At 42.0% G+C, this 27,648-nt stretch overlaps 1 protein-coding gene across 6 annotated transcripts in view; it reads left to right on the forward strand.

The window, feature by feature from the left end:
* PBX3 (PBX homeobox 3) overlaps positions 1 to 27,648 on the forward strand; it is a 416,653-nt gene that overhangs the window by 317,641 nt on the left and 71,364 nt on the right. For all 6 annotated transcript variants that reach the window (XR_014964693.1, XR_014964699.1, XM_085613810.1 and 3 more), the window contains exon 5: positions 2,783 to 2,918. Coding sequence is in view for 4 of the 6 variants with exons in the window: in XM_085613810.1 (XP_085469936.1) it covers positions 2,783 to 2,918 (136 nt within the window). In the remaining 2 variants the exon portion in view is untranslated. The remainder of the gene's footprint in view (positions 1 to 2,782; positions 2,919 to 27,648) is intronic.

Genomic DNA, 27,648 nt, shown 5'->3' on the forward strand with positions numbered 1-27,648 from the left:
AAAAGTAAATTAATTATATTTAATAACATTTATTGCCACACTAATATTCAAATACGAAAAAGTTATTAAAATATTTAATTTAATTTAATAGTATTTCCTGTGGAGTTTTATTTGAAGTCCCTAACCCTATTGATTTCTATGGGAGGGTGTTGCAGTACCAGTGGTTGACGACATGTGGTGGTGGACTTACTTCAGTTCTGAGCTGGAGCACCTTACTACCATTTTGAGTACCTTTTTGGCTGCAGTTACTTTAGAACTGCAGTCTGTGAGCAGGCATTGACTTATTCTTTGTAGACGTAATTCCATAAACCCCTCCTTGACCCTTCCCTTAACCCCTCCTCCCTATTACCCTCTCCATTAGAAGTAAGTATTCCTCATTTTCCAGCCACTACCCTCTGTCCTTTCCCACATTTACTACTAAAACATGTACTTATGTGTGTGGAGACTGCACTTGGGGTGGAGATCACAAAACACAGAAAAAGATAGGAGGGGGTGGAGGCGTAAACTCTACGTGTAGGTTTGTGAATAGCATGAAGTAGTCTGTTCTGTTTGGCAGTATTACAAAATGTAGCACAAAATTAAGTTTGTGAATAGGGCCCATAGTCTGCCCCTCGTAAGCAGACCGCAGGATTAGGTCTTACTCTTTTTTATTGATTACAAATAGCGATGAATAAATGTGAGCAAATGTAAAATGTTTTACGTGCATTCTGGAAGTTTACAAACTCTGAATTTCGAACATACTGATTGCTGAAAGTTACCGATTTTTAAATCATAAAGTAATTCCTGATTTACCCCTGAACTCATCCACCTTTGTTTACCTTAACCAAGTATGTAACTTGAGTTCTAGTTCTTTTTTCATTTCCTTGTACTGTATTCCCTCCCCTTGCCCTTTGTTAATTCTTGGACTCTCGGGCAAACAGGTGCTCTCTCCTCAGCATTTTCATAGAAGGAACTTTATACATGGGTTGTATGATAGAGGCACACATGGCTGAACCACACATGCCTCTACCACTCAGCCCGAACCACGAATGCGTCTTAACCACGCATTCCTTTATCACACATGCCTTTACCAACCAATTTCGTGGTAAAGGCATGAATGGTAAAGGATTATGAATGGCTAAGCTCGCCCTTACTCCCACCACCCTCGCCCCGCCCTAATCTACAAACCCCCTATCTGCCCCTTAACATACACTACCCCGGCCCCCTCCCCAGTGGTTAATTTGTAATATTAAAAGTGCCGGGGCTCTCCTCAGGAGGCAGCGCCAATAGGAGAAATGTGCTGGTGCAAAATGCCTCCTGACTAGAACCCCAGCACTTATTATACTGGAGAGGACTTGGCCTAATGGCTAGAGCTGCAGATTTCGGAGCTGAGGGACTGGGTTCGAGTCTCGGCGTGCCTCAACATTCTGTGATCATGGGGAAATCGTTTTACTTCCAAATGTGTGTGCCCTTAATTGGTGCTAGACGCTCCGGTGCTGATGATTAGGTGACGGTGCTGAGCACCGGAAAGCTCCGGCTCAAATTAAGCACTGCCCCTCCCACCCGCGCTGTCCCTAATCCTTAACATATGCTACCCTGACCCCCTCCTACTCCCGCACTGTCCCTAAAACTACCCCAACCCCTTCCACTGCCCTTAGGCCTAAAACCCTAACCCCTAATTAAAAAAACTACCCGACCCCCCACTGTGACCTAAAAACTAACCTGCCCTCCTCTAAGTCTTAAATACGAACCCATTCTCCTCCCCGTGCCGTGAGCCCTAAAGCCCTGCCCCTTAACATGCAATACCCAACCCACCCCCACCCCGCTCTGTCCCAAAAACTACTTCAACCCCTTGCACTGCCCTTAGGCCTAACGCCCTAACCCTTAATTAAAAAATCGACTTGAGCCCATATAACTACTCCGCCCTCCCCTAAGCCCTGAAAATTACCCCAGCCCTGAACCCTACCCGACCCGCCCCTGAAAACTACCTCAACACTCTCCAGCCCTGAAAACTACCCCGACCCTCCCCACCACTGAAAACTATCCCCGGTCTGCAGCACAGCCCTGAAAACGACCTCCTACCACAGCCCCACTTACTTCACCGCGTCCTCTGCCTCTCTTCCTGGTGATATCTCCCCTAGCACAGACCCAAAACTCCCCTCCTTCCCTCCAGCACAGCCTCCAAAACTACCCCCACCCCCAGGACAGCCCTGAAAACTATCCCCCCACCCCCAGCACAGCCCCAAAAACTACCACCCTCTGCGATCACCACAGCCCTGAAAATGACCCCCCTTCCCCAACACAGCCCCACCTACCTCACTGCGTCCTCTGCCTCTCTTCCTGCTTCTGTCCCTGCAGCAGTCTGCAGCTAGACCGTGCACTGCCTTAACTATGCATATGCGTGGTTAAGGCATATGAGTGTTTAAGGCAAGCGTGGTTACATTTGCGATGTCGGAATACACGTGGCTGAGGCCGCGGTGTTCTGACTGTTTCCCCAATATATGACATATAGCTGCAGTGGAAGAACCCGGGTTGTGCCTGGACTAACATTTACTAGGTAGTCCAAATGTTAATGTCTGTGTACGAGTCATAAAGAAGCCAAATTCTGTAAGTGGGCCTTTAATTATGAATTATGCATACATATCTACTTTCCAGTGCTATGCAATTCATTGTTTTCATGACTGTGTTTCTTATGTTGTCCTACACCACTGAGTGAAGACCAGCAAATGTGTTGCAACACAAATGCAGGCATTCAGTCAAGCATGGGCAGCTAAAACCTTTCACAATGTGTTTCTTGTTTTAGACGAAAAAGGCGTAACTTCAGCAAACAGGCAACGGAAATCTTGAATGAGTATTTTTACTCACACCTCAGCAATCCATACCCTAGTGAAGAAGCCAAAGAGGAGCTGGCAAAGAAGTGCAGTATCACAGTTTCACAGGTAGGAGGGCGCCGCTGATGAATGCCAGCTCTGATCGTTTGTGGCTTGCTAATTAAGCTATTGGACAAAAGCCATTGATTATGCATTCATCATGCATGTTGGAAAGGAAACTGTGTCATTAAACCACTGGACAATGTGTGAATAGTGGCAAATTTAGGAAGGTGGTAAATCTGTCTTTAAGAGCCAAGAAATCAAGCACTGCAGACTGCAAATTGCAAAATAATGACACACTCCTAAGGACATACTCTTGGTGAGAGCATGCACTTGAATTTGATCCAGGGGACAAGCACTTTATGCCACAGAGATAAACAAATCTGACTAATCCTATGTGCAGGATCCCATAGCAGTTTACAAAATTAGTAAAAATGCAAGTCTCTTGAAAGGCACATATTGTTTATTTCAGAAAGATAGACGCTCAAAGAATTGCATGAACAGTGTGGAAATGGGGCCTCTAATCATTTCTAATGCCTTCTTTGTAATTGGGACAAACTGTCAGATACACAGCACCGTATTACAGAGGGACTGAACTGTGCCTTTTGATCCCTATGCTGACCTCGCTAGCCCGAGAAAACATCATGGTAGGTGACTGGGTGTTTTGTTTCCATTCAGCATGGACATCAATTCACCAAAATACCAGGAGTAGCGGAAGTGCCATCACACACCCTTTGACCTTAATAACATCAAAGGGGGGTGCGATTATATGGCCTTTGACCCTGATTATTTCCAGGCATTGATGTCACTTTACCCTAACCCAGATGACATCATAATAATTTCCTTTGCTGATGTGTCAAGCCTTCCGGCTTTGGATCGAGTCGACCAAAGTGCGGCACTGAGCCGAAACCTTCAAGCTCAAAGCCGAAGACTGCTTCAGGGCCGTAACCCCTGATGCCAAAATTCAAAATGGCTTCGGAGCCCAAACCTTCCGAGCTGCAAGGTCATTCCATCCCTGCACCGAAGTCGTCGGCGCCGAAACCGAAAAATGCTCCTTCGAAGTTGCAGGATCCGATTCTCGACTTACCACCCCCCAAATCAGATCCTAAACAAAAGGAACTTTACATTAACCCTGATACAGGACATCTTCTTACCAAACTGCCTCACAAACGCAAACGTGAGTCAGAGGACAAACAATAGAAGATTCCTTTAAAAAAGAAGAATGTTGGTACTAACCCTTCTCCTCCTCTTTTCCCACCACGTTCCCCTACACCTTCACTGCCTTCTCCAGTATTGGAACATTTACTTATCACACCACACAATTCTCCACCCTCACAGCCTGATGATGATGATGATGAAGATATTCAGTTACCTGTAGATGCCTGGAAAGACTACACTATTGATCCACCTACAGATAATGACCCAGACCTTTACCATGCAAAGCCTTCCCCTCCTGACAACAATGTAGGTTTCTTAGAGTTGCTTGCTAGAACTGCACAATATCACGGGGTAAAGCTACACAAAGAATCCATAGAAGAAGATTTCTTGTTCAAAACTTTGAGTAGTACACACAGATCTAGTTAGACTCTCCCTATGCTCAAAGGCATGATGAGACATGCCGATGACATCTTTAAAGACCCTGCTCATATTCTAGCTCCCACAATTGATCAAAAGTATAAGCCTGCTACCTCTGATCCAGTCTTCATTAAGGGGCAGTTACCTCTAGACTCACTTGTTGCCTCTAATGCTGGTAAATTGGCTAATTCACAAACCTCTGGGGATGCCCCCCCCCCCCTCTGGACAAGGAGTCAACATTAATAGACGCCTCTGGCAAATGAATAGCTGCCCAGGTGGCGAATCATTGGCGCAATGCCAATAACCAGGCCCTCTTAGCCAGCTATGATAGAGAGCAGAAGGACGAAATGGAGCAATTGCTCCAACATCTCCCAGAAGAGCACAAAGCTAAAGCACAGGATTTAGCACAAGAAGGGAAAGCTCATCTTCAATTCCTCTATTAGATGTGCCTTAGATGCTGCCGACACTGCAGCTTGAGAGATTAACACTAGTGTGTTACTCAGGAGACACGCCTGGTTAAGGATTTCCGGTTTCAAACCTGAAGTCCAACAATTCATCTTAAACACTCCGTTTGATAAAGAGCATCTTTTTCGGCCCTGAAGTTGATCAGGCTTTAGAGAAAGTGAAAAAAGACACTGAGGTAGCCAAGTATATGGGAGCTCTACAGTCTCCTTCAAACCGGGGCTCCTTTCATCACTCCTTTTATCGTGGGGGCTCTAAGACCACATCCTCAGACACCAATGTTTCCTCCTATAAAGACAACAATCAACCTTCCTCTACAAGAGGTTTTCTTTAGAGGAGGATATAGAGGAAACAATGGCAAGGGTAGAAGAAAGGGTTCCACACCACGTAACTCCCCTTCCTTTAACAATCAGTGACTTACCTACGCTTCCCCCTGATCATTTAACACCTGCCTGTCGGGGGACGTCTTCTACAATTCCTCCCCATTTGGCAATCTATAACAGCAGACAAATGGGTGTTAGGAATTATCCAATATGGTTATTGCCTGGAGCTTACCAACAATCCTCCAAACATTCCACCTCATTCTCACTAACCGTCACCAGAACATTTGCACCTCCTCAAACAGGAAGCCCAGTCTCTCTTGCTAAAAGGAGCCATAAAGCCGGTACCATTACAATACCAAGGGTCAGGCGTTTACTCCCTATATTTCTAATTCCCAAAAAGGACGGCTCCTTAAGACCTATTCTGGACCTCAGAGAACTGAACCTCAACATACTGTCAGACCATTTCCACATGGTAACACTTCAACCAGCGCTCCCACTATTACAACAAGACAACTTTACGTCTACTCCATCTTAACCTGCCGAGGGGTAAATATGTTCATACAAATTAGTAACCTCCTATAAAAAGCTGAGTCATCACAGCCAAAAGGGGCTTATGAAAGGATGTATGACATTACAACGCGTGTCATTACAACGCGTGCAGTTACATCGCATGCGTTACAACGCATGCGATGTTACAACGCTATGCCATTACAACGCAAGTCTGTACATCGACTTGCGCTAGATGGCGTGCTAACATTAGAAAAGTGTAATTTACTATTCCAACATGAACTATTTTATGGGAATGATACTTCTTTTAAACTTTGTATTTTGAATGATTTTAATGGGGCAAAAATTACATTTTGTTTATTGATCTTTATTGTTATGAAAAAAACAAATAAATAACTTTTTGACTTGACTCTAGACTAAAAGGACACATATTTCCACATTCCAATTCACCCCGCTCATCGTAAATATCTCAGATTTGTAATAGCGGGTCAACCAATTCAAAGCACTACCGTTTGGAGTCACCATTGCTCTCAGAGTATTTACCAAATGCCTGTCAGTAGTTGCAGCTCATCTGAGAAGACAGCATATCCACGTCTTCCCCTATCTGGACGACTGGCTCATCAAAGCCAGCACTCAAGCCACAATTCACTTACTACACCAACTAGGGTTTAAAGTGAATGGGCTGAAGTCCCATCTGCAGCCTTCAAACACACAGACTTATTTGGAATCTACCATAGACACTCAAAAAGCTATAGCCTCTCCCAATACAGCCAGAATTCACCGTATTCAGTCTCTTCTCACTCAGTTGCAGCCCAACCACTCATTACCAGCCAGAATCTTCACGCAACAGCTGGGAATGATGGCGTCTTGCATCATAATTGTACCCCATGCAAAACTTCACATGTGTCCGCTTCAAGAATGCTTAGCAAGTCAGTGGAGCCAGTCACAGGGTCTATTGACCGATCTAGTGTTGGTTGACGGCCGTACCTATCGCTCGCTACAGTGGTGAAACCCACAAAATGTACCCAAAGGGCAGCCCTTCATCGACCCTGTTCCACAGACAGTGCTAACAGCAGTCGCATCACTCACTGGTTGGGGTGCTCACTTACAGGATCACACAATCCAAGGATTGTGTATTCTAAAGCACAAAATTCTCCACATTAATTACCTAGAGCTACTAGCAGTGTTTCTAGCGCTCAAAGCCTTTCAAACTCACCTCATAGGCAAAGCTGTCCTAATCCGCACGGACAACATGACAGCTATGTACTATATACAAAAACAAGGGGGACACACTCTCTCCACTGTCACGCCTAGCACAAGCCATTTGGAAATGGGCTATACACCACAAGATTTAACTTCAGGAGTAAACAATCAGATTGCGGACCTTTTCAGCAGACAGAAGCAGCAAATCCATGAGTGGGAACTTCATCCTCAGGTTCTCCTCCCCTACTTTCAGGAATGGTGATTACCTCAGATAGACCTGTTCGCCACAGCAGAAAACGCAAAATTCCCAATATTCGCCTCTAGGTTCCCACATCCGCTCTCCAAAGGCAATGTCCTATGGATAAACTGGTCAGGGATATTTGCCTACGCTTTTCCGCCACTCATTCCAATGGTAGTTCAGAAGCTCAGGCAAACATCCCTCACACTAATTCTCATAGCTCCAACATGGGCACATCAACGCTGGTTCACCACCCTGTCGGAACTGTCAATAGTTCCACACCAAAAGCTGCATGTCACCTCCAGTGTCCTCATTCAGAGCAATTGAGAAATCAGGCATCCAAATCCCAAAGAACTCAACCTAGCGATCTGGCGTCTGAAGTCATAGAGTTTGGTTATTTACACTTGCCACCAGACTGTATGAATATCCTAAAAGAGGCTATAAAGCCTACTACTAGGGCATTTTATGCAGCAAAATGGAAGCGATTTGTTAGCGTTTGTAACAATTACAATATCAATCCTTTTGATGCTTCTGTACAAAACATCATATGTTACCTGTTACATTTACAGCAAACTGGACTAGCCTACACATCCATTCGCTTACATCTAGCAGCAGTAGCTGCATACATACAAAACAGACAACACTTATCTCTCTTCTGATTAAAGCCTTTCTAGAAGGATAAAAAAGAGTGATACCACCAAGAGTCCCACCTGCACTAGTGTGGAACCTAAACATAGTACTTACAAGGCTATTGGGTCCACCATTTGAACCAACGCAGAGGTGCCAATTACAATTCCTCTCATAGAAGGTTGCTTTCCTCATCGCAGTAACTTCACTGAGAAGAGTTGGTGAACTCCAGGCATTAACTATACAAAGCCTTTCTTTCAGCTTCATAGAGACAAAGTGGTTCTTCGCACCAACCCTAAACTTCTCCCTAAACTCATTTCTGCCTTTCATATCAATCAATCAGTTGAGTTACCCGTGTTCTTTCCTCAGATTAATTCTGTAGCAGAATGAGCTCTACACACCCTTGATGTTAGAAGAGCTCTACTATATTACAGAACTAAAGAATTTCGCAAAACAGAGCAACTTTTTGTTGCTTTTTCGCCACCACACAAAGGCAATCCTATATCTAAATCAGGAATTGCAAGATGGATTGCAAAATGTATCCAGACATGTTATCAGAAAGCAAAACAAACTTTGCCCCCTAGAGCGCAGTCCATTCGCAAAATAGTGGCTACAATGGCCTTCTTAGGGAATATTCCCCTAGCTGACATCAGTAAGACAGCAACATGGTCTACACAGCACACATTCACCAAACACTATTGTGTAGCTGTGTCAGTGAGGCAACAAGTTAATGTAGGCCAAGCAGTACTTAAAACGCTGTTTCAGACAACTGCAACAACTACAGGTTAGCCATCGCTTTGGGAGTATACTGCTGTATAGTCTGTGCAAAGCATGTGATCTACAGTTCACATGCCTTGAACGGATAATGTTACTTACCCAGTAAGCATCTGTTCTTGGCATGTAGAGCTGTAGATTCACATGCGCCTACCCGCCTCCCCGGTCTCCTGTAGTTGTTGCAGTTTCTCAGTTTACTTACATACGGAAGGGCATCTCTATTCTACACTTACTAACTCCATTCTTACCCTCTGCGGGAAAACAATCTAACAATAGAGACGATGCCCATGCGCACTATCACCAATAGGAGGAGTCACCTTACCTCGCGACTGGAAAGACTTCTTCAAAGAAAAACAACTTGCAAAAATCCAGACCCAACACTAGATGGCATGAGTATGCAAAGTATGTGAATCTACAACTCTACATGCCAAGAACAGATGCTTACTGGGTAAGTAACATTATCCTTTAGATACACCTATGTTAGCGTGCAACATCATTAAAAGTGGTGGGTTGATGGTACATCTTTAAAGTAAATTATTAGAATTCGCGAAAAAGCCTTTCGTTAGGTTGCAAAATTATTTATTTTTAGAACATGTACTGCTTGGCGTTCCCAAAATAAACTGAAGATACTATAAAAATGTGACTTTCAAAGAAGTGCTGCGGGGTCAATGCTTATGATTATCATTGGAGATCCCCTTAGAGAGAACCATTATATCAAGTGGACCCAGTCCCAGAAGGAACTCTCACATATCAAAATGCTGGATCTAAGTCAGCATTGAAGAGCAAAGAAGTGCTACTTTAGAAGCTTAAAAGAAGTTCAGCCTACTTGGCAAAGGCTCATCACCAAAGCTCTCCACTTTCCAGGAGTAAAGATCAAACATTCAGATTCCCTCAGCAGATTAGTCCCAGAAAGGAAATAGGGAATATCTTTAATAACTTTCTCAATGAAGTTTTCTGTCTCTGGGGAGGTCCATAGTTAGAAACCCTTTTCCAAGACTGAAAACACTTCAGTTCTAAGACTTAATCTATGTATGAAAGGTTACGCACTGCTCAATACTTATCTATATTCTTTGCCACCAATCACCTTGATACCAAAGTTAATCGTGAAGTGAACACAGACCAGGACCAGAGAACGATTGGTAGGCCTGAGGTAGCAGTAAGTTTGTGGTCAGAGATCCACTTCACAAGTTAGAGCCCCTGCACAGGAGGTTGCTGCGCAAACCAATCATTCCATGCAGATTACAAGACGGGATTAAGTACCTCTGCTTACATTCATTTTACTTAAGGGGTGAGGCAGGGGCTAATTTCTGAATTTCTTCAAAAAGGAAATTTGACCCATTCATTCCATTGCATGACCATATTCACAAAAGCAAAATGATGTTCCATGAGGTTGTCTTGTGTGTTGAAGTGGAAGAGGTTCTGCATCTGGTGTGTGGAGAGGATCATTGTCCCACTCGTTTCCCGCAAAAGACACATCATTAAAGTGAGTGTTGATATTTGCCAAAACCTGGTTTGTTGTTCTCATCATAGCAATGCACTTTGAAGAGACTGCCACCCATAGGAAAAACCTGCCCCCCTTACCTTATATTGTATAACAGTATTGTTTGGTTCAGTGCAACAGCTTTAATAGCTTCCCTTTGTATTCAAGAGATACATCCAGAATTATGGTGGCTCAATGCAAGTTCATTGAAAGAATCTGTTTAATAAAGTGAAATCATTCACCTTCATCTGACTGTGAATCACTGGTAATCTTAATTAGCAGTAAACAGTGTTAAATTGCCCATAGGCCTTAACAGCAGTGTTTGTTTAGTAGCACATCAACCTCATTTTAAGAAACCTGAAATTTAGCAATTGAAGTGGAAGTGCCAGCTCGCCCCCAGAGGCCACCACGGCTCAGATGTCTACCACACATCATGTGTGAAGGATTCCCCAAGCACAGCTGTGCTCTAGCCTTTTAATGACCATGTCCAATTACCTTTTCTGGACTACCTTGGGACTGGACCAGACCTACGTCTAACTTTCAAAATACTGTGAGCGGTTTTAGGAAAATTAGTTTTTATGGGACAGGAATACCTTTTCTCTCTCTCTCACCAACTGTCACTAATTGTCATCATAAATGACACTGAGAAAAATCTTTATTCAAATCCTGTTCTATTTGTTGGCAGAAAAAGATTTACACTGATGATCCACATGAACAATGCATTTACTTCCTATCCTACGCATAAGGCTTCCAGCATGATATAGGTAAGAAAATCAGTCTAAAACTTAGAAGGACAGGGAAAGTAGGTTGGCACTATAGCTGCTGGAAAGTAATACGAAAGACCCTCCTTCTGTGAGCGATGTCCTCTCCTCCTGGGATGAAACTGCGAAAAGAGCCCCACCAAGCACTTTCAGAAGTGAGCCAAAAAACAGGAAACGTAGAGTTTCATGAATTGGATTTATTTAAAGTACTGCAGCCGCCTCCTCACAGTAGAAACCTGAAATTTCCTCAGAAAAACACTCCAGGAATGAAGAACGCAAAAACATCTGGGCAACAAAACTCCACAAAAATCTTATTTTATGAGTAACAGCCATCATTGAAGAAGAAAAGACATTTGCCATCGACTGAAAACCCATCATTGATGGTCACCATGAAGAACATCTTGTCGATCCTGACCTCTACCGACTACTACACTGCCACCGAACGCTCCAAGAATATCACTCCTTCTGTCATTGACGCCAGTACCATTGACGTCATCAGACTTGACAACAATGATACCTTCGATGTCGATGTCATTGATGACGACACCGTCGAATTCAATATTTTGAGGTAATCAATGACACCATTTCCTTCAACTACCTTTATACTAGACTCAGAACTAGTGGAAAATGCTAAGGACCTTGCCTCAAAAACTGTCTAAACTATGCAATTGGATGTATGCTATGTCCCGGACTTTGAGTATATAGCATGCACAGGACGTAATGTATGAGGAGGAACCATACCAAGACTATGAGTATCCACAGCACTTTACATCCGACAATCTCCACACTCCTATGTAGCATTTTGTTACATTAGAAAGCCAGAAGTCTTAGATATGCCTGTAGCATTTTATTTACATTACAGCAAATGATGGATACCTTTCAAAAATTACTAACTCAGCACCCTATGGGACAGCCTACGCATATTCTACCTGTGGCTACTGCCTCCTCCAGTTCCCCCCTGCCAGCTATGCCTTCTCAGTTATCTACGCCCTCACCACCTCCCACACCTCCAGAGGAATCATCTTTCAGAATTGTCAATAAATCACTTGTCCCATCAACTCCTAAGGATATTGGTAAGGACACTACTTATGTAAATTTAGAAGATAAGGATAACTAGAGTAAACTACTTTAAAAGGCGGCTGATTGACACAAGTCATCATATCATGCTATAATTAATGGCAATAATTTAAATAATATTTTCTTAAAATAATGGAACCTTTTTTTTGCAGACATAATATGACATTTATGCCTTACAGGGCAGTGGTCATCATAGCCATGTTGAAATCCATTGTATATTTTAAAAATCCAAAAGATATTGTGTTCAGTACTGATCTTTAGAGATTATAATACTAGAAGTGTTAGGAACATAACTGCCGAAACATCCTTAAACTGTATTATTATGACTTGATCTAGGGATACTTATTTGTTGCCTATGAAGTTAGAACATGCTGCTTTATGTTGAAAATAGCAAGCGTAACTGTTGGATTTATTAATCAATATAATTAATTCTTTTGAATATAGTATATTCAGCTCGTTTCTCTGAAAAAGATGTTAAGCTTTGAATTGATGCATTTAAATGCACATTTGGATGCACCTGCTGGTACATAGAGCTAACACTTTTGGGCTAATGGTTTTGTAATTTGAGATAGTTCATACCAAACTTGCTTCAAAAGTGAATGACTGGAATGTAATTGCTTACGCTAAACAACATTGTATTTGGTCTCTGTTCTCATCTGACTTTCTTGTTGTGAATTCGCTTCTGGGCTTAGTTAGATCTATATTGAGATCCAGAGTTAGGGGATTGTTCTATAGACATTCATGAATGGTTTCAAGGCATTTTTTTGACAGTTATGATATTTTTCAATTGATATTACCACATTGCTATAATCAACAGAAAACGCAAGACTGATAATTAATCACAACCTTTCAAAACAATACTCATAAAATATTTGCACAATGAACATGTAGTTAAATATGATTCACAATGTTATGGTAAACAGTTTAAAAATTGATTAGCTATCTCAAACCATTCCATGGTCTATTACCTGATGTGGATTGCATATCTGCCAAATTTAATAATTGGAACAATGAAAACATCGTCTTAACCTTTTACAAATAAAGCATTGAATCCCTACCTTGGGTAGAAGATAGATATATTTTTAACACACACCCTATACATAAATAAACGTTTGACAAGTAACTTGTTAGTGTATCAGAAATCATTGTTTTCTTGCTGTCTAATACTTTTTAAATAGAATTTTTAATGCACCTCCATTACTGAATAGTAGTTGTGATTTGCATAAAAGAACCAGAGAATAATATAAATATCATACATGCGAAGTGTGTACATATAGCCAATAAATTCAAAAAGATAAATAATCAGTGGGATCAGAAAAAATAACAATACAGTATATAATATAAAACAATGAAAATGGAAAATGATGATAGATATGAAAAGAATTTCATTACAATTGTGATAAAATTATATAAGAGTGATAAATGTTTTAAGAAATGGGACTTGTGGCTAAACAGACTGTAAAAAAATAATAAACATGCCCAGAAGAACGTAAAGAGAGAATGTTGAGTTTGAATAGACGAGCCCTGAAACCCTTGAAAAAGACAGAGGAGAAGAAAGTCTGATAGCTACTGAAAAAGAATTCCTTAACCTACAACGCTTAATTTGTTTAAAAAAAGAATAAGTTCCAGGTCCGAACATTTGCTCAGAAGGTCATTGTGTGCTTGATACCAAGGCGGTGTAGTCTTGATCTTTAATTCACTGCCAGACACTCCCTGGCTCTTTATCTCACTGTTGCAAGTTCCTGCTTTTTCTTGTTGTCATCATTTTTCCGTCTTTCTCTTACTCCTTCTTACCAGCTTTTGTGTTTTTCCCTTTCTGGCTTTGAGTTAAAGTTTGATGAGGAAAAATAAGTGCTGATCCCCAAAAATTTGATCCTGTGGGCCCTTCCTCCAACTACCACCTCAAATTAAACACTGTTAACCTAGGTGCACACGTGGAACATGTTTAAGTTACTACTTTTGTTTGTTGAAATTTCATTATCTTTGTTCTTCTGGTGTTGAGGTTCATGATACTTTTGAAACCGGACCTTGACTGGCATTTTTTAAGAAGTTCAGGTGGTTGTAAATTACAACAGCCCCCGGATTATCCCTCCACCAGGAGGTAATCCACTGTGTAATGCACACATTCCCACCACCCACTACACTCTGTGTTTATTGCTGGACTTAAGTCTCACCATTGCAGAGAATGTATCAATTACGCTAGATTATTCTTCAAGCTCCTCGTGTATTATGGCCCCTTCAGTTTAGCTATAAAATTCAGATTCCTCACCAAAGACTGGTGCTTTTTCGATGTTTCACTATGATTTGTACTTTATAGAGCAGAACAATCTAACAATTCAAATGGACCATGCTTTGTATGCTCCAGGTATAGGGTGAGCAGTTGAACATAAGACATAAGACAGCCTTCAGGAAGGAGTGGAAGGATTAGGAAACCACATAAGACTGCATTACCACCGTGCAGCCTAGTAGAAGCCATGTTCTCAATAGGTGTCGTAGTTTTAGAATGAAAACTTACCAGAAGTGAATTAAATATCAGCCTATCTATCTGCAAAGCCAACCTCTCAGTATCCATTACTCTCTCTCCCCAGTATTTAATTTTGAGGACAGGATCATTTTTTCCCCACTCATTGGACATGGCTGAGAACAGGCTGTAGAATTTCCATTTGCGTGGACTCTTATGAAAATCGTATGCTGTGACATTTTCAATTGCATAAGAAAAAATAATTTTGGTGTTTCTTATTTCACTTGCTGTGTAAACCTCCACTCTGTGCACAGATGTGTGGTAGAGTGACATCTTTCTGGAGGCTGGTGATGTTGATCGTCATCAGCAGTCTTATGAAAAGCTGGATTTATTGCACTGGTGGTGCAAATCCAAGATGAATAGTTTTATGCGTGATGTCACTCCATATGGAACAATTTGTAAACAAGGTTAAGAAAATTGCTCCTTAAATTTAACACTTGAACCCGCATCCTTCTTACTTATGTGAAAGAGAACAGGCACTCTTTTTGAATATTGTCCTGTAAGGAACTCAGGATCATCTGTGAAGCGTAACCACATCACTTGATTTGTACTCGAGTTGACTGGCTAGTTTCTTATAGCAAATTACTCATTTGCAGGGATCCACCCTGATCAACAGTGAGACACACTATTTTAGAAATGTTATCAGCACATAAAGCATCTCTCTGCATTACAGACACAAAAGCGAAATAGCAACATTCAAAACCTTGAGTCTTCTTATATTGGTTAGTATTGTCATTGTCCAAGAATGGTCAGCGCCAATGCATATTTTTGGAAATCTAAATCCAGCAGAGACAGAAACAGCTATTATAATCTATTATAATAATCTTCCTGTCTCCTTGTTCTCGTTCTTCAAACAAAAATATCTGCCTAAGGCGATCACATATAATGACGTACGACAGAACAATGGAGCGCACACTACACTAAACTGCCCGGGTACCGCACCGTTCAGTGAATTACAGTTGTTCTCATACTATTTTATGAACCTCTTGAATGTACAGATGTGCTCATTGCTGGAGGATAGAGTCACGCCTTCAACAGACTGCGCTACTGTACCAGTCCGCCCCATGCTATGGAGGCCTGGTGCAATTGATGGTGCAATATTAGAAAAGCTCCCAAAACACTGGTTGTGTAGAATTCTCAAGAGTGAACCAACTTGTATCCATATCACATAGTCAGGCTACTGTGTGCTCATCTCAAAAAGAAACATGTTTTCACAATTTGAACATACATATTTTGCGCTCTTCTAATATGCTCCTTCCCAAAGTGAAGCATATTGTGATGGTTGTTGGGCAGCTCACGTGGGACCCTTTCTTTCTCAGTGGTGGGAGGCTTCCTTGTCCTTTGCTGGGAATCAAGGAATGCGCTAGACACTCCCCGTCATATACATCAACCAAGGAGAGATAGTTTGGATGATATTGGGGGTGTAGATGGGTGCAACTGATTAGAGAATGAACGAAAGGTGTCCAAAGGAGATATTAATAGTACACAGGTATAGTAGCACTGGGACCCAGGCGCGCAGGTGAGCCTCTGCCCCCATTTGTGGTTGTATTTTACTACCCAACTCTGGTTAGGAGGACCCATTTGCTGTGATTGTATTAGGGCTCATGACACCTCTGCTGCACCACTGGTCAAAAGTGTGAGGGAAAGGGTCGCAGTGTGTGTCCCTGATCACTGAGATAAAGGATGAGGGGTTTGGAAAGTGGCTAAGGAAGGAGGGAGAGGATAAGTGAGGATGGAGTGGGGAAAGAAGCATGCCCTGGTTGTGAACATATAGTACAGAAAAACACAAGAGTGACCCCTCACTGTATCAGTCTGGGATGGTGTCATGCAGTTCTCACTGTTATATGATCCTCCAGAGCACTGGTGATTGCTTGGAGATGTTTGAGGGGGAAGTCAATGTTGAGTGTTACGCATTGTCCTAGTAGCAGCACCTTCTTTGCCAAAGGTCCTACATTGACATTCTGTGTTAGCCTCTTAAAGCACAGCTTGTTCTGATGTTAATTTTCAAACCAATGATCCTCAGTGGCTCTATGGCGACTGTGCCTGGCCAGTGATTTTACCATGGTTAGATTTCAGTGTGAATGACTAAGAGTAAAATCCTAATGTACTTCTGTTAGAGTTTCAGCAGTGGTAGAGGTGACTGGGTCCGGCCTTTAACCGCACTAAAGATAGCACCATCCTTTCCAGCCTGCCATTCTTTTGCTGCCTTTCCCTTTGCTTACGTCCATCTTAGTTATTCCCCTCATGTTCTTAGCACACAATCCAGAATAATTCCCTAGTTTCCAATTTATTGATTTATTTTCTTGTGTATTTGACTGCCTCAGCATTTCTATCAGAAATGTAACGTAGCATTAATAACGATACGAAGATCATCGTGGATGAAATGTTTAACAGTTTAGGTAGAAGAACAGTTGTTGTCTGCGATAATTGTGCCAGTTCCGTGCTTGAAATTGGTGACATTTAAATCACTTACTAACTAGAGGATCCAGAAGGCATGAAATACATATTTTACAGCATGGCCGGTAGGCAGCACTGGTATGAATTATACACATTCAGAGAAAGATGGGAGTAACTACCCCCTCTCTCAAACTATATAAAAAGTCACTTTTTAAGGTTTTCGTAAATTCTCTTAGGGAGGTTGTGGCCCAAATGTATTATGGTTGTGGTCCAGAAGGCCTAGAAGGTGGAAAGATTGGAACTTGGAGATGTCATAGTTTAGGTGAAACTCTGAGGTGGCCAGATTGTTGGTTAAGGTAAGTGTGTGTCCTGTAACACTAAAATTAGAGTGAGGTCCTGTGCAGCATTGCGTCTTTCCAGACAGGCCTGTGCCATGGGCATTTATCAGAGGTTGCCATGGTTAGCAGCTGTTACCAGCTGCTCTCCACTCAATACCACACCACTGTTCTTGCAAGCAGAGACAAAGTAAGGAACTAAGGTAGGCTCCTGGACACCGCCTTACTTTTTATAGCTTTCACGCCTGCCTTCCTCTCACCCCTCAGCAGCAAACAGAAGACTGCTAAAGATCGATGACTTGGAAAATGAGTTAACCCTGGGACGTTCCTGTCATTAGCCCTGATAGTTTGGTAAAGTGGCAAGCATGACCTTACATATATGCATACATATATACATATAGGAAACCCCTGCACTAATCAGCACTATGGTTGCCCTCAAACAGGCATCTTCAGTTCCACACTAATGAGTAGATGCAGTGCTTTATTGGCAAAAAAGGAAAGTGTAGGGGCCTGTAAGACCTGGCATCATTTGGTGTGTTTCCCCAGTCTTTTTGCGCTCTGGCCTCCTGGTTTTGACTCTGTGTTTGCTGGTTTATAGTCTCTGCGCTCTTTCTCACTGCTGTCCAGTGTTAAAGTGCAAGTGTTCCTATTGTAAATTGGATTATGGATTGGTGTTTCCATGATTGCCATATTTGATTTACTGGTTACTCCCTAGTAAAGTGCACTGAGAGTGAGAAATTAACCCGGCAGAGAAGGACTTCAAGAGAGAAAGAGTTTGGAACATACAATTGAAATCATTAACATTATATTGAAAGACACCGATACAAAAAATATTGTTTATTCTGAACAACCCTTAGATCACTCATTCCATCAGGGTCATACGTCGAAGCAATGTGCGACTTAAACCTATTAAAGAAATATATTGTTTGTCTCGAGTAAAACAGCTGGAAGTCGCTGCACTTGTGTCCACTCAATAAGTCCCTCAGCCCTGAAGAAGACCTTCATTGAAATACAGTCCAGGCCCAACACAAAGGTCAAAATGTGTTGGCGGGCGTGGCTAGGAGCTATCATCAATTGCAAAGATTATGTATTGATTTGTGCAAAATCAGTGACGCAAATCACAACATCAATCCCATGAAGTCGAAGTGCTCTGACCATCACTAGAAAGGGCCTAACAGTACTCCTTGAACTGTACAGGAGAGGGTTAAAATAGGTTGCAACGCCATAAATTCTAAAATGCAGGACACTACATATGTTACCTTGATTGGTTTAACCACATGTCTAAATATTAATGTGATGTAATATTTCAGTCTGTACATGTTTGTCTTTAATTGATTTGTTTATATTGTACACATATATATGTGTGGGCAACAATGTTATATGTATACTTTTAGCTTTTTTCCAAGTATAAGATAATTTATTGAAAAAAATATCAATTGAGAAGTACAATTCCTTGTTTATTTCCTTGAAATTATGGTTAATTGTGTGTACGTGATGATTTCAGTGTACGTTGGTTGAGATTGTTTAAATCATCAGGTGCCATTTAATTGACGACTAGAGAAACAATGGCAAGGTTTTTCAAGAGGAGATGTCATTAGATTGATGGTGTGGGGGATACCCATTCGAGATAAAGTATGTATTGGTCCTATACTAGATCACTCTCCTCTATGATACATGCTAATGGGCCTGCAGCACTGATTGTGCCACCCACACAAGCAGCCTCTCAAAGGGTTCTCAGACCTGCCACTGCAGTGTCTGCACGTGGTTCTCACTGCCATGCCGACTTGGCAAGTGCACCCACTTGCCAAGCCCTAACCTTCCCTTTTGTTTCATGTGAGTCATCCCTAAAATAGGCCCAAGGTACCCCTATAGGCAATGTGCAGTGCATTTGAAAGATAGGACATGTACTGGTGTGTGTGACATGTCCTGATAGTGAAATACAGTATGTTGTGTTTTTCACTGTTGAAAGGCTATCTGTCCCATAGGATAGAATGGGGAATACTTGGCAACATTTTGCAAGTATATTTTCCCATTGGGTCAAGATGGTGAAATTGAGTTTAGCATGCCTGAAATCAGAATGTAGAAATGCATCTTTTAGTAAAGATGATTTTTATGTTCGGCGTTTGAAAATACAACTTTTAAAAACTAGGTATTTTCTTACTTGGCCATCCTGTGTGACTCTGCTGGATTGTAGATTGACTGTGTGGCTTTGGAGTGACAGGGTCTGGGGATGTGCATTCTCTTCAGACAGCCACTGGTGGGGTTCAGGTGTGCCTTGCCTTCCCTGGATGAGTTAGGGCTGAGCTGACTAGACCTGGGCTTTATGTAGAGTAGTGGGAGATTTCCTTGCACATGAATGGGCCTGGTCTGCCTTGGACAATGCTGTCTCCATCTCCTGCTGGGAAGCTGGGCCTGGGAAGACCAAACTGGTTGGGACTGAGCACAGACACTCTCTGGCCAAGAGAACAAAGAGAAACTGAGAATAAATATTGGGGCCCAAACCCCAGAACTTGGGAACTTGCTTGGATCAAGGAACCTACCGAGAAGAAGAGATGGACGAACTGTCAGGAGGAGTAGTACTGCCCCCTTGCTGGGTTGGCCTGCAGTTGCTACTTCTGCCTTGGGCAGTGAAAGGACTGGACTGAACTTTCTTCACCTGTTGCTGAGTATCTCCAAGGGCTTGAAATAGAGCTTGCCTCCTGTTGACGAAGTCTCAGGGACAGCAAATACTTCCCTTACCTCTGGGTACCGCCTCTGAAACCGTGGCTTCAGTTGCCACAGAGGGGAGAAAGCAGATGACACCGCTGCTGGCTCCGTGTCCTGAACGCACTGCAGAAGGCACTGTCACACTTTGCACCACAACCCTGGTCTCACCAGCGACGACGATGGCTGCCACCACAGAGGCGCTGCTTGCACTCCGACCTGTGGGCACTGCACTCTGCACCGCCCTGCTTCACTCCACCTCCCTGGTCTCACTGACGACGTCCCTGCCCACTTACCTCGACACCCATGACCGCACAGTGGTTAGGGGGCAGCGCTCGTAAGTCTCATGAAGCTCCGCCCCATCCTACACCACAGTCTGGGCTAACCGACGCCAGCTCCCATCAACCGGCATTGCCGCTTACACTGTGACCTGTCAGCACTGCTTCACTCCTCACTGCAGCCCTGGTCTTACTGATGCTGCTGGATGACCGTCACTGAGCCATTCCCTGCACCGCGACTTGAGGGCACCGCACGCCGCTCAGATACGCTTCACATCACAACCACGACGGTTGCCATGACCGGTCCGCACCAACGTGGTCGGTTGGAACCAAAGGTACTGTTTGCGAGTCTACTGACTCTAACGCCAATCCGCACCGACGTGGTCAGCCGAAACTGTTGGATTCTGTTGTTTTCAGCACCGCGGTAGCCCTGGACGGAACTACCGGCTTCAAGGAACTGCATTTTAAAGTCATTCTTGTAAAGTGTATATTTTTGATTACTGTATGTTAGACTTCTATTGTTTTGGTCTTGTTTGCACAGATAAATATTGGTTATTTTTCAAAAACTAGTGTGATGTCCATTTGTAGTGTTTTCACTGTATTACTGTTGGTTATGTGCAAATGCTTTACACACTGCCTCTGAGATAAGCCTGACTGCTCGTGCCAAGCTACCAAATGGGCGAGGAGGGGTTATTTCAGTAGTGTATCCCCCTTATCCTGACTAGAAGGAAGGGTCCCTATTAGGACAAGTTGCAATTAGAGACCCCCATTTCTAACAGGGCCCATCGTTTTTTTAGGTGCCATTATCGGCTCTCCCAGATATGGTGGCTGAGAAATGCCAAGGCTCCTGATCTCACTCTTACACATTCCTTGTCATTCCTTCTTTCTTCCTTTCTTTCTGTTTTCCTCTCTCTCTCTTGTTCCTTCTTTCTCCCTTTTTGACCTTCTCTCTGAGTCAGTGAGATGACGAAAAATAAATATTGGTCCCCAAAATTGAGTTTTTGTGCCCATCATTTGCAAGCACCTGCACAAGTTAATCACTGATTACAGGTTTCCCACGCACAAAACACTCGCTCCTTAAGTCTTAGTATTCTGTGGAAAATAATTGAGTACTTTCTGTTCCATGGTATTAATCTGCTACCTTAATTTCAGCACTAAATAATACATTTACGTTATGTCAAGCTATTTGTGTCCTGCTTCATATAGGCACACATATTTCTATACACATGGGTGACGCCTTTCGAGGGTCTGCCAGGGCACGCTGATAACATATTGCATGATGCCTTTTGCCATTTTAGTTAGTTGTCGCGATGATTTAGGGTCTGAGTAATAATTCATTGTCTTTTGTTTTACATTGCAATTAACTTGATAAATAAATGAAGCTGTTTCGTTTGAAACGCAACACATAATTAGGTCAATCAATTAATTGGTCTTTTGTAATAGGGAAAAGACAAGATGTTCATTATTATTTTATGTGACGAGATAGTCTGATTGAATGAAAAATGCGAAACGATACATCCCGGGCTGCAGACAATGCGGGTCAGAGTACACATCGCCGAACAGAGAGTCAAGCGTTTGCTTTCATTTTGTAGCCATGAAGTATTCAAAGTGACATTTCTTAAGGACATTAAAGGTCAAAAGGGGTCTTCAACCAGTGAGGCCGAGGGACCGATCGAAAAGAACTCTCAGCCCTTGTTTCTTGAGAGACACTTACATGTTCGTATTCATTTAGTAATGGCTCTATTTTGTAAAAGTAATGCCTGCGAGGCATCGGGGTTCAAAAGTAAGATATAGCACTGTGGCTCTGCGTCAGTCTAGGGGGGAGGGGTGGGGGGGGGGGCGTCTTTGGCAAAATGTCTTAATCAATCTCTTCACCAATTGAAGGTGAGCTATGGATCGGACCAATCTTATCAGGGTTCATGTCACTTCAGAGGAAGGTATACCCGAGGTTGATCATCATTGGGGCCTTTGTCCTGTTGCCTTTGAAGTTGAAATATCCAGTTTTCTTGATCACGGAACTGTTTTCTAACTCAGTAAAGGATGCACTATCAGTAGCTCAGCTCTGCCAGACCTGTACCAAAGTCAATCCTTGCCATGCCATAGCATATCCCTTCTGCACTGGAGGACCTTTTTCTGATCATAATGCGCATAGTACAGTACAATACAATTTGGGAACCCCTTTAAGTTGGCTTTTCTAGCTCTAACCGTGGTCATTTAGCTCATACATTTTCAATATTTATTTTGCTTCTACACTGCCCACTTCACCAACACTACAGAGCATCATATGATGCAAGTGCCTTGGTCACCTAATGTGGTAATATTTCATAACACCACCTTTGTAACTTATCTAAGTAGCAAGACAATTGTCACGAATCAATAAAGGCTGAAGTAATGCCCTGTGATTCTCTGGGTCATGCTCAAGTCCGCTATCTGTGAAATCATAGGGCCGATTTACAATTGTTTTGATATGAGTACCTTCAGTGAGGCACAGGACTCGGCCACAACTGAGCATAAAAAAGCTTTGTAAATTGAGCCCATAGGGCATGCAATAAAATGTCCATCACAGCTGAAACATTGAAGAATAAAAGCAGTACAACATTCAAGTGTATGAAAAAAAGATAAAACAAGTGAAAATAACCTTCTGACAAGAACAAGACTGGGGACTTCTTTCCCTCAACAGAATATTTCTCCCCATCATTCCTCAAGTTGGATTTAAGCCTCATTGGATTTACCGTTTCACAAATGAATGTTCATTAAATGTTTTTGTTTCTATTGAAATGTTTTACAAAATGCATTCTCTAATCCACATTACAAGTGCAGCAGTAATTTCTTCAGCATGAAACAGGAAATTTAATACAAGTTTCAAATCATAAATACTCATAGTATTGTTCCATACTGTACACCTGGAAGGTGTGTTAAAACCCTATGATACACAGCTCTACTTTTATATCTTCTTTTTGATTGCTGTACAAGGAATTTATAGCTGAAGAGTACAGAACTGTGTATTGTATTCTATTGCATGTATATTTGTGTAGCGCTTTACACTCCTGACAAAGTGTTTCTATGTTCGTCTGTGTAACGCTTCACACGCTTAACAAAGTGTTTCCATGTAAATTTGTGTAGCTCTTCACTCCCCTAATAAAATGTTTCCATGTACATTTGCGTCATACTTCACACTGCCGACAAAGTTTTTCCATGTACATTTGTGTCGAGCTTCACACTCCTGACAAAGTGTTTCCATGTACATTTGTGTAGTACTGCACACTTCTAACAAAGTTTTTCCATGTAAATTTGTGTAGTGCTTCACACTCCTGACAAAGTGTTTCAATTGCATTTGTGTAGAGCTGCACACTCCTGAAAGTGTTTCCCTTACATTTATGTAGAGCTTCACACTCCTGACAAAGAGTTTCCGTGTTCATTTGTGTCATACTTCACACTCCTGACAAAGTGTTTCCATGTACATTTGTGTAGCGCTTCACACTCCTTACAAAGTGTTTCCATTACATTTATGTAGAGCTTCACACTCCTGAAAGTTAGTCCATTACATTTGTGTTGAGCTTCACACTCCTGACAGTGTTTCCATGTACATTTGTGTAGCGCTTCACACTCCTGACAAAGTGTTTCCATATACATTTGTGTAGCGCTGCACACTCCTAACAAAGTGTTCCATGTATATCTGTATAGCACCTCACGCTTCTCACAAAGTGTTTCTATGTTCATTTGTGTAGCACTTCACTCCTCTGACAAAGTGTTTCCTGTTTCCATGTACATTTGTGTTGTACTTCACACTCTTGACACAGGGTTTCCATGTACAGTTGTATCATACTTCATACTCCTGACAAAGTTTTTCCATTACAGTTGTGTAGAGCTCCACACTCCTAAAAAGTGTTTCTATGTATTTTTGCGTTGCGATTCACACTCCTGACAAAGTGTTTACATGTATATTTGAGTCACGCTTCACACTCCTGACAAAGTGGTTCCATTTACCTTTGAGTAGTGCTTCTCACTCACAGTGATTTTGGCACATAGGCAGCAGTGACTTGGTAAGTTGTTTTTGGTTGAAGAATGTGGGTTTGCAGTGTGTCACCGTGTGGATAGTGTTATAGAGTCAAGTGTGATGATGAAAGGGGTGCACCTACTTTGATACTGCAGTATTGTAGCTGTGCTTATACTTGGAGAGCAGCAAAAAGAAGTGAGAGATATGTTTTTATATTCTTGCCTGGGTGATTGAGTTAACTTCTATGATGGATACAGTCTGAAGACTTTTGCTGGCAAAAGCTAGGTTTTTATTGCCTTCCCGAATTCCAGGCGGTCGTTAATGTTACATTTTTTGAGTGTGAGTGATTGCTTTGAAAAAAACTGCTGTATTTTCCTGAACATATATTTAAATATTTTACTTAAAAATAGCAAAGGACGGTAAGAAATGCTCTCCCTTCAAATTTAACAGTAACACCTGATGGTACGACTAAGTAGTGACACCAAGCATCAAAGTTAAAAAATACCAGAGTTTTAGAGCCTTCCCTTTGACAGCTGCTGAAATAATCTTCACTCTGGCCCATTTCGTTCGGCTACAGACGCAAGTCAAGCATTGGCTTCCACACGGGAGCGGAATAAGCAGTAGCTGCAGCATTTCTACCCCGGAGCTCAGGTGACACAGGTGTCATCGCCTTTCTGAAGGTTCTTTGTTACACGCTGTCGTCGCCCTGCTGAGTGAAAGGTATCTCTGGTGCTGCTGGGATGTGATCTCCGTTGTTAGAGTTTCATATAAAGCAAAGCAGAAATGTATACTTTAATGAGTACAGATAACAACATGCTCCAATTAGTACTGTAAAGTATCTGGCACACGTGACTGAGAGAAAGTAATTACTGTGAAACATTTATTTGTTAGTCCGATGCATGGAAGGCTCCTTTTGCCTGTGGAGTACTCTTCAGCGAAGGAGAAATGCTCTGATTATATTGCGGAAGAATCCCAATTTTAAGAGTATCTGAAAGCCTGTTTTGCACTTTCATATTGCTGTTATTAAATCTTACTATAAGTTGAAAAACACACCATCTTTGAAGACCCAAAAGAACCTTACAATATTCTAGTGAGTCCTTGAAGTGTGATGTAGTTGAGAATGAGTATAGTCTAGAGTGTTAATCTAGGCATGGCATGGTTACCACACAATCCCAGTCCATTCTAGCGAGGCCTTGAAATGTGATGTAGATGTAAAGGTGAGAACGTGTATAGTCTAGAGTGTTAATCTAGGCATGGCATGGTTACCGTCCAATCCCAGTCGCTTCTAGTGAATCCTTGAAATGTGATGTAGTTGCAAAGTTGAGAATGAGTATAGTCTAGAATGTTGATCTAGGCAAGGTATGATGACCGTACAATCCCAGTTTACTCTAGTGAGTCCTTTAAGTGTGATGTAGTTGCAAAGGTGAGAATGAGTATAGTCTAGAGTATTAATCTAGGCATGGCATAGTTACCGTACAATCCCAGTCGCTTCTAGTGAGTCCTAGAAATGTGATGTAGTTGCAAAGTTGAGAATGAGTACAGTCAAAAGTGTCAATCTGGGCATAGCATGGTTACCACACAATCCCAGTCTATTCTAGTGAGTCCTTGAAATGTGATGTAGTTGCAAAGTTGAGAATGAGTACAGTCTAGAGTGTTAATCTAGGCATGGCATGGTTACCACACAATCCCAGTCTATTCTAGTGAGCCCTTGAAATGTGATGTAGTTGCAAAATTGAGAATGAGTACAGTCTAGAGTGTTAATCTAGGCATGGCATGGTAACCACACAATCCCAGCCTATTCTCGTGAGCCCTTGAAATGTGATGTAGTTGCAAAGTTGAGAATGAGTACAGTCTAGAGTGTTAATCTAGGCATGGCATGGTTACCACACAATCCCAGTCTATTCTAGTGAGCCCTTGAAATGTGATGTAGTTGCAAAGTTGAGAATGAGTACAGTCTAGAGTGTTAATCTAGGCATGGCATGGTTACCACACAATCCCAGTCTATTCTAGTGAGCCCTTGAAATGTGATGTAGTTGTAAAGTTGAGAATGAGTACAGTCTAGAGTGTTAATCTAGGCATGGCATGGTTACCACACAATCCCAGTCTATTCTAGTGAGCCCTTGAAATGTGATGTAGTTGCAAAGTTGAGAATGAGTACAGTCTAGAGTGTTAATCTAGGCATGGCATGGTTACCACACAATCCCAGTCTATTCTAGTGAGCCCTTGAAATGTGATGTAGTTGTAAAGTTGAGAATGAGTACAGTCTAGAGTGTTAATCTAGGCATGGCATGGTTACCACACAATCCCAGTCTATTCTAGTGAGCCCTTAAAATGTAATATAGTTGCAAAGTTGAGAATGAGTACAGTCTAGAGTGTTAATCTAGGCATGGCATGGTTACCACACAATCCCAGACGCTTCTAGTGAGTCCTTGAGATGTGATGTAGTTGCAAAGTTGAGAATTAATATAGTCTAGAGTGTTAATCTGGGCATGACATGGTTACCACACAATCCCAGTCTATTCAACTGAGTCCTTGAAATGTGATGTAGTTGCAAAGTTGAGAATGAGTACAGTCTAGAGTGTTAATCTAGGCATGGCATGGTTACCACACAATCCCAGATGCTTCTAGTGAGTCCTTGAAATGAAATGCAGTTGCAAAATTGAGAAAGAATATAGTCTAGAGTGTTAATCCAGGCATGACATGGTTACCACACAATCCCAGTCTATTCAACTGAGTCCTTTAAGTGTGATGTAGTTGCAAAGTTGAGAATGAGTACAGTCTAGAGTGTTAATCTAGGCATGGCATGGTTACCACACAATCCCAGACGCTTCTAGTGAGTCCTTGAGATGTGATGTAGTTGCAAAGTTGAGAATGACTACAGTCTAGAGTGTTAATCTAGGCATGGCATGGTTACCACACAATCCCAGACGCTTCTAGTGAGTCCTTGAGATGTGATGTTGTTGCAAAGTTGAGAATTAATATAGTCTAGAGTGTTAATCTAGGCATGACATGGTTACCACACAATCCCAGTCTATTCAAGCGAGTCCTTGAAATGTGATGTAGTTGCAAATAGCAAATAAGTATAGTCTTAAGTGTTAATATAGGCATGGCATGGTTACAGTACAATCCCAGCCTATTCTAGTGAGCCCTTGAAATGTGATGTAGTTGCAAAGTTGAGAATGAGTATAGTCTAGAATGTTAATCTGCTTCATAAAATAAGAAATGCATAACATTTGGCATTAGTAATCTTAGTAACCAGCTCACAATTATCAATTGTAAACCAAAACCTAAACCTGAATTTCTCACCTGAACCAGGGACGTTTGGAATGCCTTTTTATTCTGACAGCCATTTGAAGTGCATGCAGGATACAATCAGGTTTATGGGTTGATGGGGCTCATTCATCGTGTGAACAATGCATGCTTGAGCAGCACAGAGGAGTTATGGGTAAATACTGCAGCCAAATCAACTCTCCACAGCATTACTCTGGAGTAGAAAATAACCCCAACAAACTCCACTAAACTCCAGCAAATTGAGTTTTCC

Source organism: Triturus cristatus, chromosome 1_2 (assembly GCF_964204655.1).
Source record: "Triturus cristatus chromosome 1_2, aTriCri1.1, whole genome shotgun sequence".
NCBI classification, from domain to species: domain Eukaryota; kingdom Metazoa; phylum Chordata; class Amphibia; order Caudata; family Salamandridae; genus Triturus; species Triturus cristatus.